This window comes from Mya arenaria, chromosome 14 (assembly GCF_026914265.1).
Source record: "Mya arenaria isolate MELC-2E11 chromosome 14, ASM2691426v1".
Lineage (NCBI taxonomy): Eukaryota > Metazoa > Mollusca > Bivalvia > Myida > Myidae > Mya > Mya arenaria.
Window position 1 is genome coordinate 24,509,067 of NC_069135.1, and position 20,231 is coordinate 24,529,297.

Here is a 20,231-nt window from a genome sequence, read left to right on the forward strand (position 1 = left end):
ATATACCTGGTAATAAATAACGATCAGTATAGAATGGAACACGGGTACGGATAGACAAAAAACAGCGAAAGTTAAAAAAAAACCTGATTTCTGTTTTCTTTCACAACATGGTCTGGGATGAACAAAACAAATCCATGACCTTAATTGTATTCTAAACATACCCTTTCACTTCTCATTTCAGTAAGCACATGCCATTGCATTTACTGTGATATTCAAAACAAAATTAAGTAAAGAAACTAAAATGTATTAAATCCTATACTGTTAAATGCTGCTTATTCAAAGCATATTTTTAGCATTATTACCAGGTTTTAGCGCTCAATTCCTATAAAGATACACGTTTAAAAGCGCTTTACAATCTTCATATGACAGATTATGGACATTTTTATGCGGGAATGTTGTGGCCACGTAGTTTTGTATGTAATTTGTGCGTTTATCTATATTTTACACTAAATGCCAATTCATTAAGAATCATTTTACAAGGTCAAAATTGTGAAACATATGTATGCATGTACCGAGTCGATTTAACCAAGGCGCTTGCTTTGACTCTTTGGATTGAGATACTAACATCGACTTTGACTTGTGTTATATTTATTTCGTACACATTGACAGCAACATCCGATGTCAAATGACAAACTATGACCATGTATGACAAACCATGACCATGTAAAAGGTTTAAACGAAAACAAGAATACAAAGAATATGTGTTGAGTTTTGGTGAAATATCTAAATTTAAGCAATACTTCAGAATGGCGTTGCTTGAGATGTTAAGTAATATTTCAACTTTAAGAGTGAAGACAATCTTGCACCGAAATGCAGCATATTTTTTGTTTAATTTATGCTTAGTTTTAAGAAAATGTCAATTTAAATGGCATAAATTGGAAGATCAATTAAGAGATTTAACGTCCCGACGTAAAATTGGTAAAGTCTTTTCAAAATTGATAGTAAAAACAATGCTTCTTACGGTAAATCATAAAGGGGTTGGTTTTTTAACTGTTGTAATTTAAAAACTTTTTGCATGTATTAATATATATATAACAGCACTGGCAACACCATAAGTTTGGACACTGTAGCGGGATGCTGTTTCCGGAAGCCGTTTTGAGGCACTAGATTAGGAGTGTCTTATGGCTTCATTGACCTTGACCTGATGTATTTCTATTCTGTGCACACGTGTTTTTGTCCGTTTCTCACAGGACAAAAACTTTTCAAAAACCTCCTTGTACGCCTTTGCAAAATGTGTATTTGTTATGAAGTAGATACACCAGTTCATAGACGGGTGCATATGGGCAAACATAGTGATGTATAGATGAACTTCGTGCGAAAATGTGTCTTTCGAATCGATAACAATTAGAAGGGCGTAGGGCGTCCAACATGACACAAATACGGCGTAAATTAAGAACAACGTTTTAGCAAGGCGGAAACTCTTAAGGGGCCCGTCGGAACTGTATGATTGAGAGGTATGCTCTTGTATTCGACGTCTGTGTTTCCGGACGTAAATATAAATTCTCAGATAGCATAAGCCCGTGATAAGTGAAGGTATCCATACAAGAATGACAGAAAATATAATCGTAAATGGGAAGGTCTCCATTCTGTTCCATATACATTCTAAACTTTTTTGGTCAAAACCATGGTCACCAAAGCCTACGGTATTCATCAGGACGAGAATTATTCCAACAGAGTATACCGATAACGATATGGCGCAACAGGTTTTCTTGGTAAATATTTTGTTATAGATGTCGTTGGCACAAATGTAAACATATCTGTTCAAGCTCATGACTGCAATCGTCATCATTGAAGTCACACACGATATGGTACAGATACTGGCAACAGTTTTGCAGAGTCCCGGTACACTCCCAAAAAACTCCTCCCCCTCAAGTTTGGCTGAAATTGAAACACAGTTGAAAATTAAACAGTATATATAACCATTATTATTATTTATAAGTAGTAGTAATGATGAATGCTACAAAGGTACTGCATGTTTTGTATTATTTGGACCCAGTGATATGCCCCTGTATAACAATTCTTTTATCTTTAAAACGATTTATCCAGACACATTAAATTACAAAACGTGACAATTATTGAACTATAAGTTGATAGTATTTAATAAATGTAAAAAAAAGAAAAAGAGTTTATCTAGATAAATGAAAGTTAGCTTCCAAATTAAGAACATAATGAAGAATGCTTTCATCCATCTGTTCCATTATAGTGCCCACCCTCGAGGTTAAGGGTAAGTGAAATTTATATAATATTTTATAATAAATATAGTATCTTCAATCTTGTATATGTCTGGTTCACAGAATAAATTAAGATAATGTCATTAAGGAATGATGTTTCATTGTGTAAGACTTCAATTACGTCCGAAAAGATGATTTGTAGAGGTCGCGAAAGTATTTAACATGTGAGACTATTAATTGTATACACATTTTCAATTATACTGTATAATCATGGGACATGCAGGATCATGGCAAGCTACAGAATTAAAACCAGTAGCCAAATTTTCACATTTTACTCTTTAGTTTGTAACAAAAACACTTCGTTCAAAGTGAGTTCTGTAGAATACAATTCTAGAAACGGCCGTTTAATGTTATTGCACTGATCTAGACTTCTTCAATAGTTCAAGTATTGTTGTTGTTTTTAAATTCTCACTGGAGTGACAAACTGTGTGTGTGTGTTAAATGCTTAATGCAAGTGTGATTTGTTTCTCTTTATAATAATGTCAATATGTCATAATCGCTAATGATTATACATATCAAACGAGACCAACAAGGTTTATATTGGAAGCTAAATGCCGATGTAATTGGAAAGTTGGAACAAATAAACACAGATATGTTTCCCACGGTTTTCCACGGTTTCAAAGTTGGCAAATTTGGATTCAGAGGTAAAGGGTTCAAGGAATCAGTATTTAAAAGCGATTAAAAAGTATGAAAAAAAGTTTAGGCAGTTTTGTCATTTCTCGTAAAACTAAACATTTTTACAAATCCTTTGCTAGCACTAGTTATTCTGTTAAATTATAGTGTTATCTACTATAAGATTTGTTTAACGAAATAACTTAATAATTTTAAGAGAGAATGTTAGAATAATTAGAATCGGATGAAACAGAAATGGGTTTAAGCGTCCCTGCCTCCTGGGCTGTTTCTTTTTCAGCATTCAGCAGTTTGAGTTATGAATTGTTCATGCTGAATAAACGCTAGTTTTGCATAGATGGGTGTAATTTCATCACATAAGCTTTAACAGTTTTTTTCACATATATGCTTCGATTGACAAGTTACTGAGTGTTATGTACCATTGTTACTTTTATTGCTTGTTAATCGTTACAGACTTGCCAAATGTTTTCGAAACTTCTTAAGTCCGTAACAGGAAAACGTTTACTAATCATGTTTTGGGTAGAAATTCTGTAACATTTAAATTCTTAGTATCTTTTGGATTTAAAAAATAAATTAATTTTATGATATTAACGATAAGCTTCAGTAAATGTTGTAAAGATTAACCGAGACCTTCAACACAATGAAATAAGCTACTTAAACTTGTTACGATTCAGAGTTTTATGATTGATAATTTATGAACTAGCATATTTTTTCCGAAGTACTCTTGACCCAGTGTATCATATGATTTGTCTTCGTCGAATCTGCTATGTTAAAGCAAAAAGCCAGTTTCCAGGCAAAAGAAAAGTTGAAAAGACTAGTTGAAAGACCTTTTTTACATAGCATGCTATGTCAACATCTCGGGTTTTGCAAACTGTACTTTAATTCTTAGAATTCAGCTTACAGGGAAAAATATATCATCGGTTTATTTAAATCCTTATTATTCACGGGAAGCTGAGGCTTGTTTACTTTTGGGAAAAAGCAATGCATTGGTGTCAAATTGGTTGTGATATGTACATATATGTCTACAGATATATGGTACCTTCAAAGATAACGCAAACGTTGTTATTTCAGCATTATGTACACAAAAAGCATTTACCTTTTTATTTGATCATGTAATTGTGAAGTTCCATTTCTTTAATGTTGTGACTTTAAAAGTGTAAAATATAAAACATTTAAACTATTATTTGATATTTTCATCTGGGAAACCTACTGGAAAAGATATGTAAAGCTCAAGCTATAAACGTTGTTTCATTGCACCAACGTATCACGACCATTATTCCTAGATTTTAATTTTAAGGTTACAGAATGAAAGAAAGGACTAACCAACACGTTTTTCATGAGAAAACATTTGTCAAAAGTACCATAAAGACTACAGTGTCGAGCTAGGCGAACTAATTAATTACCAACTTGTTACGTTTAAGCAGTATTTATTTCAGATAATAGTACATCAAATATGAGTTTTGCATCAGATAAACAACGAAGCTTATACAGTGAATTCTAATATGATTTAGAGCAATGCATAACTGTATTGGAATCTACATAGTTGATATTTGATCTTGTTTGAAGACACTATTATTAAAGTCGAACAAAAACAAAGAAGAGAGACAAATAACGTCCAAAAACAACATAACCAGATTACGCTACTGTTAATTTATCGTTACCGATGAATGTATTTTACTTATCAATGTATCATTATCTATGAACGTACGTTGTCTATCAATGTATCGTTATCTATAAATGAATCGTTATATACGAATGTATCGTTATAATATCAATGTATCGTTGTCAATCAGTGTTCTTTTATATATCAGTGTATCGTTATTGATGAATGTATTGTTGTCTATCAATGAATGGTTATCTATAAATGTATCGTTGTCAATCAGTGTATCTTTATCTATCAGTGTATCGTTATCGATGAATGTATCGTTGTCTATCAATGATTGGTTATCTATAAATGTATCGTTGTCTATCAATGTACATGTATCGTTATGTTTAAATGTTATAGTTACTGCCTAGAGGAAGTCAGTGCAATGCTGGTTCAACCTTCCACTGTCCAAACATTAATCAAATCAAATTTAATATGAACAATGTTACACTGGCAATGTTCATCGCAGCAAAGAGCAACGAACAGCGTAAACAGCAAACATGTATCAACATAACGACCAGATATAAATATCACCTGCCAATTAATGTACCAAACAAGAGGAACAGTGCTCATATCTTCGTGGTAGATACTGATTTACATCTGAACTTTTCGATGATAAGATTAAAATATATGTACTAATGTTAAATATATAGTTTTTAAATGATTGAATTATTGTACTAAGAAATGAGGGGAAAAGAAATGAAAGTGAACATGTTAATACAGTAATACGATACTTGTATATGGAGTCGCGATTTGCCATCTTCATGAATTGTCATTAATATGCTGCTTTCATAATTTTGCTTATTTCGACATTGGTTACATTTCACATGATGTCACAGAATTTGGTCATACTTTGGAAATCTAAATAAAGATAAAAGAAAAAAATGCCTTGGTAATTTCACAGGAATTTTACATTTGTCCTTGGGACAGGATTGATGTGGTTGTAATCGGATTTGAGTTTCTAATTAATTGCTTTACAAGTCCCGCAAGATAAGAAGATGAATCAAAAACATTAATCTTATTTATATAAAAACACAGAGCGCACTGGCTTAATCTAATAAAATAGCACATGATCAGTTATATTACAAATTCATTGGGTACAGATTATTATCAAGCCTTTACTGTGTTTCTTGTCACACCTGTTTATCGGTGTGATATAAAATTCCTTATATTCAAAGAGCTTTGATAACGCTTTTGGAAATTGAAGTACTGGAATTTCTCTGTTAAAAAAGTATCTGTCTACAAATAGCTTAATTTAAAGAATTGTAAAAGTAATCGTAGTTTAAAAAAATGTTTAGGTTTCGGGTTCTAGTGTCTATAGCGTTATGGTAATTTGACGTCAAATCAATACAAAGATATCTTAAACTACATTAACATCTTAACAGGGTACGCGTTTTAATTGTGTATCCATAGCTTCCATTGTATTCAATGATTTTTAAAGTTTTTATGGGTTGAAACTAAGTGATATGATGCGAAACCTACGTACAATTGTCTGTTTCAAATATTACAAATCCGGAGGAGCTAAGCGGATGTCCACTTCATGTTATCAATATTCTATTGTTATATGCATTGTTATATGTTATTCTACACGTACGTAACCATTTTGATAGAGTAAGTTCATTTTACGCAAGTATACTCAAACTCATAATACATCGCATTGTTTTTTTTATTTTCTATGCATAATGTCTGGAATTTTATTTTACATCAGACATAATGCAGTTTTTCAAACATACATTCAATTGCCCACTTATGAACATGTCTATCAGAGTGTTTATTATCAATAATATTTTCTTCAGGTTTTATATACACGTGTACGATTTGGGGGAAACTACGGACTACTTCTTTGAAGTATGCACTTCATAAACCTACCATGACGTCGGTACTGACAGTCAAGCCTTAGCTTTGCGCTTTTTTAAATCAGAAGTGTTATTTAGCATGCTCTGCTACTTCTGGAGCTGTACATTATTTTGTTCTAAGTATCTGCAAATGCCCTTGATAAATTACCTGTGATTTTTTTATAAACAGAAATTGATTCTACCTTCGCAATGTATGTTGGAGCTATTTCAGCACGTTTAATCACAACGTTTTAGATTGGATCTAACTCATAACCTATTTTTTTCTCATTGTCGACAAGAGATATATCTACCTATATACATAAATTAAACCTTTAAACAAGAAGAATTAACATCCTTCAAAGCACGAACGTCTGATATTTGCTTATACAAAGTCAAAGAGTTTGGAAGATTCATAGGTTGCAGTATTCTCAGAGATGGTAGGCAGCAATAGTCGTAATTGAATTGTGTTATTTTAGCATTCACTAAACGGAATGTTAATTAATGAAATGTGAAAAAGATCAATCATACTTTCAAAACATTTTGAGACGGTATAGATTTTTGATATGATATGGCTCGTTTTTATTGTACTTTTGCTAAGCTATGTTTGTTTAACGGGTTGCTTGAATGAAAATGAAAATGACAGTACAGGTGTGTAAAGAGAGTATTATGTTCATCATCACTGCTTCTTAAACTTTAATTAAACAAACCATTCCATATGATGGAGTTGAAAGGTCGACAGCATTACAATTAGAGATTTGTTTGCACTTAATAAAAATCCATACCCAAACATCTGATTTAGTAGTCTCATAGTTTCTATGACTACTATAATATATTAGGAGGTAGAAGAATTCTTGGTTTAACTTTTCATCCTAAAGAAGTTTAATGCCATCTGGCCGGTATATTATTGGACTTCGCGACCGAGAAAACAGTTTTCAAATAACAAATATACCAAAAGAAATGCTGAACTTATAAAGCTTATATGACAGTGAAATTAGATTAGACGTATATTGAAAACACTAAAACAGTTACAGATACAATAACGTTTCTATGGATCTTGGTGTGTATATTTATATTCTTAAGTTTTACATTGTGAGATGGCTTGTCTGATCCTTATTTTTACATGTACTTTAAGAGGCTGATTCACGGACTATACTATTTTATTTTCTTGCTTGCTATGTAGGTAATCTGACGCTAAGCAAATAATCCATTTGATGTGGCCTTATATTGTACGATATATACTTACTTTTAAGAAGTGAAGAAGGTAAGTGTACAGTCATTAGAAAAGTACAAAGAAAATTATAGAACTGACCGAAAACATTATGATGAAACTCTATATAGTCCAATTGCTTAATTTTGTCGATGTGTTCAACATACGTTGTTGGAAAGTTAGCAAAAACAGCAACTTATATTTACCATTCGCATAATAGGTTTATCTTGATAATGTTACCTTATGGATAGAAATTTAGATCACATGATTATTCCTTTTTCAGCATTAATACCACATGATAGGATATCTCAATATCAGATCCCATGGAAGTTGATAGAATATATTCACCCGAGAACCTTGGTTTTCCAATAATATATTAAAAGCACATATTGTACCCAGGCGTTTGCGACAGTAATACATCTAATTTAAGACTGCACGCGTCGGTAGTATTGACCCTTTGCAAAATAACTATTGATGACTAAAATGTATTTCATAATGGCAAAGTCACGTGACGTATATTAGGATGAAATATAATATTGTGAAAAAAACAGAAGGTATAATTATGTAACAAATTGCCAATAGCATTTATGCAAAGCTAGCTTTTCACAATGGCAAATGACTGAAAATAAAAATAAATGCGAAATAAACACCTAAAGAGAATGCTTTATATACATTACTAAATTAAACTAATGCAGGTTAAAATGACAAATATTTCATATTTACCTATAAGACTCATGGGGTCGGCCACAACAGTAACATACAGGTCCGAAATAGCCAAATTCACGATGAAAATGGACTCCACATTCCTCAGTTTCCTCTTTGTAGCAACGACAAAGAGTATCAACAGGTTACCCAACGTTCCAACAATTGACGCAATGCCAAGCACAATAATGCATGGAACTGCTAGTTCAGGTCTAGTCTGCAGGAATTCATGTCGTCCGTATACAACTACACTTGATGGTATGTTGTCAGCGACGCTATTATTATTGGTAACAATCGTGTCCTCAGAGTTGTTCATCGCGTGTTTTTAATCTTATTGTGTAATCCGACTAAACTACATATGTTTAATTTTGTAAGCTTAAAAGGAACGAGATTGATTCTAAAGCAAAAATGAACGTGAGCAAAGCGTCGTTACTTTTCGCAATGCTACACCGAACATATCAAGCAATTCTGTAATCATTGAGTCGGCTGGAAACCAATACGGGCTCTATTCCAAGACACGACAGTTTATCATAGGATTATTTTTCAAATGTCAATTGGTTAATGGCAAAGCACCAGAGTCCTGATTTAAGCATAGCTTTAAAAATCTTTCATTTGTAAAATGTCGGAGATAAAGTTTCTTGATGTACTTTGAAATTATCGTCAAAGCTAATATTTGTGTGAATCATACTTCAGCCATTATTAAATATGTGTCTTAGTCTTAGTTTATAATTATCCATTTATCCGCCATATTGCTGTGATTAATCCGCACGCTTTTTAATGAACGGGATCTTGTCAACTAGATCTGTTTTTTCATATTTCCGTTATCCAAGGAAAGGAAGGAAAACGCAACATTTTGATAGAGTTAATAAGAAGAAGTATCATTTGTCACGACAATCATAACGAATATTCCAACATGATCATTTGAAAAATGATCAGCAACATAAACTTAAACTTTAAAGACCAAACCCCCTTGATTTAAATGACTTTAAGTTTTATAAAAAGTCACTCAAAAACAATCCATATCCAGGCTGTAATCTAAACAGTTTACACTTCAACATGCTCATTATCTTGTATGCTCCAGTTATGGCAGTGTAAACGATTAACATTTTATTCAAGGACATTATAAATGGTCATTCATCCGGTAAACACCTAATTGGTTGAACGCAGACAGTTGGGAACGGCATGAGAAACCTTCTATTTTACAAAATAATTTTCACAACTATAGCCCGTCATTTCTTTCAATAGGCCAGCTGTATTCTATTTACAGAACCCAAGAGGTTGATTTAGAATTGACATAATTGTCCAACACAGTTACCACTTTTGGTAGCTCCTTTTGTTTTCATATATGCATTAAATACCCTATCGGAACAGAGCTAAAGCGTGCGGATTAGTTATAACGCTATTCGTCTATATTCGAGTTAATGGATTTAATACTTGGATCGAAACAGTGACTTCACCCACACTCGCACTATATGCTCTTCAATAATTTAAACACATTGTGCAATTACATTATATTCTTTATTTCATAACATTACAACAAAAGTAATTCATAATATAAATAACTATAATTAGGGAAAAAGAACACAAATACTTTAAGATGCATTTTCTTGTGACAAAACTGTAAATTCTTAATCTCATTCCTATCTACAAATCATCTTGATCACTTGTTCACAACAACTCGAGTATGTCTGTCTATGTTCAAGCTTTGTCTTCGTATATTTCATAGCTGATGGTGTAATTGTCCCAGTTTTTTTTTAGTCAGAAGGTACACTCACCGGCAGGGCGCGACGGTCACTCAAACAGCAGCTTTCAAATACTTCTATTTAGTATATGCCTATCAAATTCCTTTTCCATATCCAACAGGGAAAATACAGCACGCCTAATTGAAAAATCCGTATCATGATACCGTCGTTTTCTGATTCCGTATTATGCGAGTACTGTGCGTAATCTCGCTACTTCCGCGTTGCTAAAACAGCGGTACCAAAAACTTTAAAAAAAAACTTAAAATTAACTAATTTTACTCACGCTCAAGAAGCATCTTAATATTCAGGAACATGGTTTTCATGTTCTTCAAAGAACCATGAGAATAAACACGAAGGAGAGAACACCTCTCATCTATCTGGACAGCTACTTCACACATGCTTTGAACAGTGAACTAGTTGTTTGCCATTTCGTACACATAAATTGTTGCATTATCCATGTTTATTAATTATTATCATAAATATGAGCAGCTCGCCAATACAAAGAAGAATGTGAATTCACGTCATCGATAGAAATAGCGATTGACTTACGAACTTTCCTCAATTTTGCATATAATGATCGTCAAAAGATCCCACGAATATTAACTTTGCTTAAAATAGCCGCGTAACGTCTACAGGAAATGACGATTAGTATATACTCGTAAAATAAGTACAGCTTTTTTGTTGTTCTTTTTTTTTTGTCCTGTGACATTTAATAATTATTTTCGTATTAGCAATTTGTTAATTTTGCTAAAACATAAAATACTGTGTTCTTATTTTGCTCAATAAAGTGAATTCTGTAAGTTCTGACTTCGTTTCGCTGTAGTAGCCTCCATGATTTCATTACAATAAAACTACGTAACACATTCGAATTCACACGCACATTTGACAGATGGCGGTAAAATGAAATCAAATTAAAACCGAAAAATAAAAAGGAATAATTAAATAGGCAGGTATATAATAAATGGAATATACGATAAAACGATTTTCTGGTGACCTGCATCACGTCTCGTTTGGTGAGTAAACATGTTGTTTATACACCGAACTCGACGTGATACAGGTCACCAGAAAAAAACGTCCTATCATAATTTCCCCTATGTATGCCTTCGCACAATTTTTGTTCGTGAGATAGTACATCATCCAGTTGAGTGAAAAATGCAAATGCACAAACATTGCGATGTACACATTCACTTCGTGTTTAAATGTGTCTCTGGAGTCCGCCACAATAAGCGGTGCATATCGTGCCAAACATGTGATAAAAAACAATGTAGATGACAAACGAAGACTTCTCGAAGTGATAACTTAGGCTTTTGACCTAAACCCAATTGCTTTCTAGTCTCTTTTATCCATAGTCTATGTTGCCTTATGAACAGATACTATCGAATACACGACTGTATATTGGTACGTTGCCATACGGTTCCAGATTCATTCTAGACTCTTTTATCAAAGCAATGGTCGCCGAGGCCTGCTGTATTCAAAAGGACTAAACTGGCACCAACAAAGTACAAGATGCATTTGGCGATACAGCGTTTTCTAGTAAGTATGTTCCCGACATTAGCGATGCCACTCATGATATCCCGAAAGACTCGCAACGGTCTCACAGACTACCGGTACCTTTTCGAAAGAAAAATCCTTCTACTTTGCTGAAATATATAAACAATTTGCCAATTAAGGCCGGATATAGTCAAACGTTATTGTTTTATCGTGAAAGTTAAACAGGAACGTGAGCCTTAATATTGATATTCCCGAGTCTATTTTATAGAGTAAACTTGTCGTTCAAAGTGCATGGACTTCGATGGGTAGCGACCTAATTGTTAACATCATTATTGATAATTATATAAAAATAAGCACGGCGTCATTTTCTACTGTCAGACGAGGTTAAAATTATAGGCCTCAAATTATATTGTCGATATCCGTTTTTGAACATATACACTCATTTTTTGCCAAAGCCTTCTCTTTCATTTGTTATATTCAACTGGTTGATAAGAAGTATTAGGTAGGCGAGAAAATGCGTTACGTAAAACCTTAAAATGGACTTCATGCTGTTCGTAGACTCTCAAATTAGTTAAAAGCTAATTGTTACGCAGGAAATAGATACAAGCGATAGGAATATTCATAACCCAAGGTTTCATTCATTATGCGGGAGTTTAATATACTATTATCATTTCTCTTGTTATGGAATGGTATCGATTCAATAATTCGAAGCGAGGTCGAATAAATATGGGTTAGACGCCAGTGAGTAAGCCGATAATATTTGAGTTGTTGATTTTTTGAGAACGGCGAAAAGCACAAATTTAAAGCGATGATACATACCAATGTTCTTCTGGATAAAACATTACGTATTTCTGTGCGTATTAGTTTCTCATCTATTATTCACAGAGAGTTTAAAATCAACACGTATGTGCGAATCTATACGTACAAGTTATCTATAAAAATAGAATATGACACGTTAAAATCATCTTTGATGAACCTCTTTTTTTCATATCCTTAAAATATAAATACACGGTAATTGCTATTGTAAATCATTGACATATTCGGGTAGAATGAAGAACTATAAGTATAAAAGAATAAATTTTAATACTTACCTGAGGTAAGGGTTAATACACACAAAATTTTGCAAAACATTGTCAAGACCTTGATTAGGGTACCATGTTACTCCACAACATTGATTAATGGCCAAATGCAAATTTATCTATAAATATGATTGAAATATGTGTTGAATAAATGCATTAAAAGTGCATGCTCTTTAATAAGATAAGCATCATATTGAAAACTTATCAGAATGTCCAGGAAAGGAATCGATATATACTTTGCAAATATCAATATCAATTTTAGTGCATACAGGAAACAAAGGCATACACATTTATTCGATAAGACTTTAAACACATTTCATCACAGTTAAATTATCAATATAATTTTTGTTACATGTAGTTCCTAAAGCAAGACATGAGAAAAAATCAGGGACAACGGACGTGTCGGAACGTCAATCGTTGCAGGCAGTTTGGAAACCATTATTCATTTAACTGAGTTATTGAGCCCCACTTTTCTTCTTCCGGCTGCTATTTTATCTTTTATTTACATTCCCTGACGTGTAACCATGTACCTATTGATTAAAAACATCATTTTTACGTATTTTGTTGTTGTTTTTATCACTGAAATGAATTCAACATAGTACTGGAATATAGTTTATAGGTTCCTTTTGTGCACCTTTCTAGACTTAATACCTAGTCAGTAAAACTCTTACACATTCCGTTAAATGCCAGTCAAAGATTATGTTATTTTACCAAACGTGATTGAGTCTCTTTTACCGACAAACTCAATGATGTCTGATTCATAAGCACCAAATTCATCTGGCTTGTTTTTTCAGGGATTTTGACATTAGCTTATCAGAAAACAAAATGAACCTGCTCTGTTGTAAACAACGCATTAAAAATTATTCAGTTCATTAAGTATGATTTTATTTGTGCAATTACATTTAAGAAATTTTAAACATTTGATTTCAACCTAAAAATTCAAACTATTTCCGAATTGGTCTTTTACATGAGTACTCGATATGCAAAGGGAGATGGTTAACACCTTTATTTCTGTCAATTATTTGCGCTACTTCCTAGCTCTAAACGCAATCAATTAGTATTCGTATCTGCTGCTGAATCTGTATGTCAATCACAATCACCTCCGTATGCTGAACGGCCTTCATAACAAATCTTTATCGAGGATGGATTATCATGGCTCTTTGATAAGCAATTTTGCATTTCGGTAGTCACTATAATGAAATATTATCGATATGTTTTTACAATTTTCCCCTGTCTGCTCGAATCAGTCACTCGTCAACATTATGTTTAATATTTCCATAAATGCAGTACTACTCGCATATTTTTATTTCGAAACTAATGCTCAATGATCCCATGTAAAATATTTGGACCTTAAAAGATATCTGCTTATCAGGGAAATTTTTATCGTTTGAACCATTATCGAGTGTTAAAATATTTTTTATTAAAATGGTCAATATCTAAAGTACTCGTGAGAGACAAAACCCCCCTCCCTTCTCTCCCAAACCCGTTAAATCTTAATTTAACAGAAAGATGTGCGTTTATTTGCATTAAAGTTGCCAATTGGTCGTGTCACTCTAATACGTAGGTATGATAGGCATTGACGTTATATAGATTTATGCAGGTAAAATTGCATGACCAAAAATAGTATTTAAACAGTTTGTGAGCATGATATACGTCAGTGCCACCTCTTCTATTAAGCCCGTGATGTTCAATCTTTGCACGATATGTCTTGATGATTTGCGTACATATGTACCTCTTTAGCTTATTATATGCCATTCTGTACGCATGTACATTGGGTGTTCTTGACTAACATTTTGGTTATGGACATTGTAGTAGCTAAATGCATAACAAAATTAATAATGTATCAAGACAACTGGTGTAAAGAGCTGGTAAAGGCTGATTAAAGCTCTCCTGTATTTCATACTGTTGGTGGCTCGCGATGATTGTAGCAAACCACGGAAACGAAACGCGACCGCATGACAATCGTTTGTAGCGTGTCTTCGACCACGTAGACGCAATTTTGGAAGACGCCACTGTCTTCGTGTGCAGTTCGCAACAGGCCAGGCCGCCGCTCTTTCTTAAGCTCGCAACCAGCCCCGTTGCTGCAGTCGCCGTCCCTATTCGCGAACTGTCACGGCCCGGACGTCGACCTGTCGTTGGCGTCAATACGTTCTCAATCAAGTACCATTTTGTTTCCGACCAGCAACAAACCATTTAACTAAAATTATTAAATGCATAGGCGAAGTCTGATACCACTATACACATTAAAACCTGGTTCTCACAAACCACAAAGATTTTTTTTGATTTTTAACCATTTATATATTTCAACAACCAAGACAAGTTTTTCCATCATTTAAAATTCAAATTTCTTAAAAAATAATGAACATCGTCGCAAAAAACCGTGCCGATAAGCATTTCTACTTCTTGAAAGTTTATTCTCAAATAATTAATAAATATTATTCATTTTTATAATTTAGCCGTATCGAAAATAAATATGCACAGGTCATATGCACTGCCTTAAACCATGAAACCAGTTTTGTGTAGTCGTATACTTTGCTAAGGGCACAAGGGTCATTTTTAATATTGCTCTGAGTCTTGAGTTTGAGACTCAACAATCCACAATGCAATTCTTACTGTTCTTGTATATTCTGAGGCAGACTATGGCAGCAAACACAGGCATCCTGGAAGAACCAAGACCAGTACTGAGTAGAATATTCGAATCAAATGTCTTCAATTCAATTTAACACATGGAATATATCCTTTTACGAGTCTGTTCTTTCTGGTATCAATCTATCGCAAATATCGTCTCGTGAGATATATGAAATAGGTCTTTTAATGTTATGTCAACCTGAAAAACATGTATACCACAACATTTCAAGCATTGTGGGTCCAGCTTCGAGCAGCATATAGCGGCAAACTGGCTTAGCTATCGGTTAAAACTTTGTTATTTTTTATTTCTTACATGTATAGATTTATTTTGAACGTTTGGCTATCGGTACGGGAAATGGGTGTACATGGAGGAATTGTTAGCCCCCTAGGTACATAACCGACAGTTGATAAGGAACATTTGGCCGTTCTTGGTAGGACATAGTACAAAATGGGTCTCCTGACTGACCCCTACCTACTTTGACGTGTTTAATTGCCTTTAAGATAATGGAAAAATATTGTTATTGAGCCATAACTCAGGCTTGAGAAAAGGCGTTTAAGCCTATCTTTAAACAGGTAGAACGGTGGTGTCCTATCTTGAGCTATGGCTGATGCCTGTATTTATTTAAGTGCATTAAAAGGCGTTGTGGTATCTCACCTTTTTTCTCCCAGTGGGTCCGGTTCGCGCAATGGTTAACGCATTCGCCTCGATTTCCCCTGCGTAGGAGCACTTCATCCACACTTAACATCGTGCTAACAAGAGCGATTAATATAATGTTGAAATAACCCGTTTCATAATCTTTGTAAAATGAATAAGTTTGAACTAAACTGAACCGTTTATTTTTGTTACTTTTGTCTTACTAGCTCTATGGGATCGTCCACCACCAGAACAGGTACACATTCATGTACACATTAAGGTATATAGTTACCCATATTACGCAGGCCAAGTATATAAAATAACGTGTAACTAGCCTAACTGTATAAAAGGTGTGCTTGGTTATCGTGAATGTGTGAGCATTTCGCGTAAATGCGTTTATTTGTATCTTACAGAACGCCCAAATATGATGTAAATGGACTGACAGCTTTCATCCTCAACGGTCTTAGGAAGGAAAGGGTGCTAAAGGAGAGGGACAGAGTTCAAAGGGAGAATAGGGCGCACTGTATTCGGATGTGTTTAACTGGTACAAAGATTATGAACTTGACAATTGTGTTTAGCCAAAATAACATTTAATTTTTAAAGCCAAATATGTTATGTTGGCATTTGTTTATAACAGGTTTATGTCATTTACACATAAAGTAATATAATTATTCATAGTAAACGTGCCAAGTGTTTAGAGGTGCATGTTTTATTGTAAAGTAGGTGAGCATTTTGCGTCACTTTTATATTTCTTACAGTCCTCCCTAGATAGTATGAGTAGTTTTAATCACACCGGAACTGCTGTAAGCAAGTGTTAAGGGCCGTTGGCTGTGCTGCATCTGACATATATACCGAAACTGCTGTTTTCATATTTTGTACGCAACAATTGCTTCTTAATGACTCCATCTAATAATGTCTTCGTGTTATGCCAATCTATAACATCGCACAAAATGACGTTTACAGGTGCAGCAAACCTATGGTAAAACCATCGTTGTCAATTTTCAAATCGTGACTGCTCTGGAAGTTCAATGGTCATTCTAGTGATATGCTGTTTTTCTTACATTGTTTGATATCATTACAAAACAGTGAAATCCTATTTCGTTGAAAAATCTCTATAAAATTCCGGAAACATTTGATAAAAGTGTTCTTTTTACCACAAAAATGCGATAACTTTTTGTTGAATAACCCAAGACACCCGAATAAATCGTATCAAATAGTGTAGAGTTCTTAAATAGTTGCCTATATAATGTCTATATTTGAGGAGTTTTATAAGCTTATCCCTTCACCGTTAAGGGTTGGAAGCGATGCAAAGTCAATTGAAAGACTAAAATTGAAAATGTTTAAAAAAAATCAATTTCTATTTAGTTTTAAGGTTCAATATTTAACTAGCATGATTGATTCATATATCCGTTGCAACATGAAAAGCATATTTTGTATGATTCCCAATCAAAAAGCATTTACGTTTTACCGGAAATGTCTTAATACAAAAAAAACCTGCCCATGAACAATGTCTTGCAAACCTGAAATAAATTCCATACACAGCTAATTATTTTTCTGAATAACTTTCTTATTTGACAGAATATCATGAACAAGTCTCCAGTATTATTTGAATAGGTAGTCTGGGGCATTTTGACATGAAAACGAAGTAATAGTGTCGACAGACTTGAATGCTTTTTTGTACAAAATAAAAAACTTCGTTTATAAAATTTGTTTAACTCCTTACTACCCCAAATATGTCGCCAAGAATATATGTTTCACTCCCAAAAAAGATCGTTCCGCAAACGAAATAAAACATGTACCTCTTAACCGTTTTAGTTTTTAATCTTTCACACCCTCGTTTGCATCGCTGCCGGCCCTTCATTCTTTTCAAGTTTAACAGGAAGATGTGCATAAAATGGCGTGAACGTCTAAAGTTTACATTTGCGTGTCCATCAGATAACAATATATGAGCTTTTTTAAAATGGTGTTTCCATTAAAAGCTACGTAGGCACAAATAACTCAGTTCAGTATTATTTTTTTAATTTTTATCTGAACACAACTCATATGCTTGGTTTTTGTTTTGATCATTGTGTCAAATGAGATAAACATAATCATGCAAATGCAAACCTATATTGTGCCCTTTTAATCTCCATGCTTTTTGGAGAACGCATGTCCACAGTGTTAAGAGTCAATAAAGAAAAGTCTGATACAGAGCTGAGCAATTACAGCATTTCATACATTTGGAAATAAGGTCAACGTTAGCAAAATACAATACACAAGATCCTCCTCTTACTTATCTCGTCAAATAACCGCACATGATTTGGTAAAGAAAAAAAACACATAGAATGGAATATAGTTATGTACAATGTACATTACAAATTTGGTTGGCCATTTTTTGTACCCCAAAACAATCTTGATGACATATTAATAAATCGTAAACATGTGTACATATGTCTGTGTAGTATTTGTTTGAATATGACCAGTATTTTCATTTTTTAAAAATATACAAACGGGTATATCTTTCAAATAGATTACAATATTTGGAATCGCAAAAAAGGAAATGTACAATATATTAACAAATATTTGTACATTATTAACAACCATTCCCTGAACCGTTTCACACCCAACAACTGATACATAATCACTAATATACGTCATGGAAATTCCCTTTCTCACAATCGTAGTGAATGTTCATAGATGTTTCCGGTCCTATTGTATACACGGTGTGATTTGTTTTCGCGAATATAGGCCTATTAGTTTATCTATTATAAGTTGAACGAGTATTTCCTATGGTCTGTGTCGATGTTGCTCACTTGAAAAGTATGCATATATTAACTATGATCCGGCTCCATTCCCGGATTTGACTGCGTTTATTACACTGCAATGTGTATATGTATACTTCCTTGGACGTGCTCCTGAAATTGTGAGGTCCATTTAATCGTAACAAATGTTTAATAAACTGAAAAACAAAATACGTCAGAAAATATTATTTTAACGATATGTCGTCTTGTTTCAAGTCGGTTATAATGTAATAGCATGAAATATGAATAGTGTAACATCCTTAGATACCGGCACGTAGGTTTGTTCGCAAAAACATCAATTTAGACGGTGAATATTAGCATTTGCCAGTAAAAATCACGTTCTTTGTTTGCCTTGACGACCTTTTGACTTTTGAAAAGGACAGAAATATACTAAGCATTGAGAACATAAGGGATATGAAAGGAAGCTTTTCTGGTGATCTGTATCACGTCGAGTTCGATGCGCAAACTCACCGAACGAGTTTTGACATCACCAGAAATGCGTTCTGTCGTAATAGTCCATTTGTTATTTATCTTTCTATGTATTCCTTTGAATTTTACGTTTCATTTTTTTTAAATTTACTGCTATCCTTCAAATTTCCATATAGAGGATAAATGGCGCGTATGACTATGTTATGTACTTTTGTGTATTTGAAGTCAATGGAAGCCACATCAGTGAAACAAATCAGCACGTCATACAGAATTCACTGTTTCAGCAAAACAATTAGGAAATAGTTCTTATTTCTCAGCAAAAACAAATGGTTTATATGTACAACATATATAAATGTCACACAACTACAACAACAACAAAAACAAAAACTTAAACGGTACTATGTTTTACGAGTATAAATAAATCCTCTTTTCTAGTTCAGACGTAACTCGGCCGTTTAAACAATGGTCAAAAGCGATAGTTCGTAGGATGTTTTGACGAGAAATAAATGCAGAACTGAGGGAAGTGGGTAAGTCAGTCTCTATAACTATAAGTCCCCATGTTCCTTTGCATTTAATGTCCTGGAAATCTACCTGCCACGCTAGTGGCGTGAGTAAAAGTAATAAGGTCATGTCATATTTCTAAGATAAGACAGGTTTTTCAAGTTATTTTTCTAACAATATTTTTAGCGACGTGAAAATAGTTGCTAGACACCGTACTAGCATTATACGGGATCAGAAAACGACATTATAGTTGTACGGATTTTTCAATACGGTGTGCTGTATAGTCACTGTTGGGTTCTTGAAAGGAAATGGATAGGCATATAATAAAATGGTTAGTCAGGTTGCCACTATTTCGTTATTTTTTCTTTAAAATAAAATTTGAAATGTTATTCGCATTTGTTTTGATTAAGAAAGTATTTGATATAGCATGTACTTTACGTGTTATTGACCTACTGTCAAAACGTGTTATTGACCTACTGTCAAAATGTGTTATTGACCTACTGGCAAAATGTGTTATTGACCTACTGGCATAACGAGTTATTGACCTACTGGCAAAAGGTGTTATTACCGACTGTCAAAACGTGTTATTGACCTACTGTCAAAATGTGTTATTGACCTACTGGCATAACGAGTTATTGACCTACTGGCAAAAGGTGTTATTACCGACTGTCAAAACGTGTTATTGACCTACTGTCAA

At 33.7% G+C, this 20,231-nt stretch overlaps 1 protein-coding gene across 1 annotated transcript; it reads right to left on the reverse strand.

Moving 5' to 3' along the window:
- Window positions 1-1,108: 1,108 nt before the first annotated feature.
- Window positions 1,109-8,566, reverse strand: LOC128215937 (melatonin receptor type 1B-A-like). Its single transcript, XM_052922537.1, has 2 exons — window positions 8,272-8,566; window positions 1,109-1,878 (listed from the first exon to the last, which is right to left on the reverse strand). Exons 1-2 carry the CDS (start codon window positions 8,564-8,566, stop codon window positions 1,109-1,111), a joined length of 1,065 nt encoding a protein of 354 aa, XP_052778497.1.
- Window positions 8,567-20,231: the final 11,665 nt, after the last annotated feature.

Excerpts from the sequence above, each read along its gene's own strand:
- LOC128215937 (XM_052922537.1), bottom strand. The coding sequence starts at position 8,566 with ATGAACAACTCTGAGGACACGATTGTTACCAATAATAATAGCGTCGCT. Across the intron at positions 1,879-8,271 it reads CGACCCCATGAGTCTTATAG|CCAAACTTGAGGGGGAGGAG; the intron begins GTAAATATGAAA and ends TTTCAATTTCAG.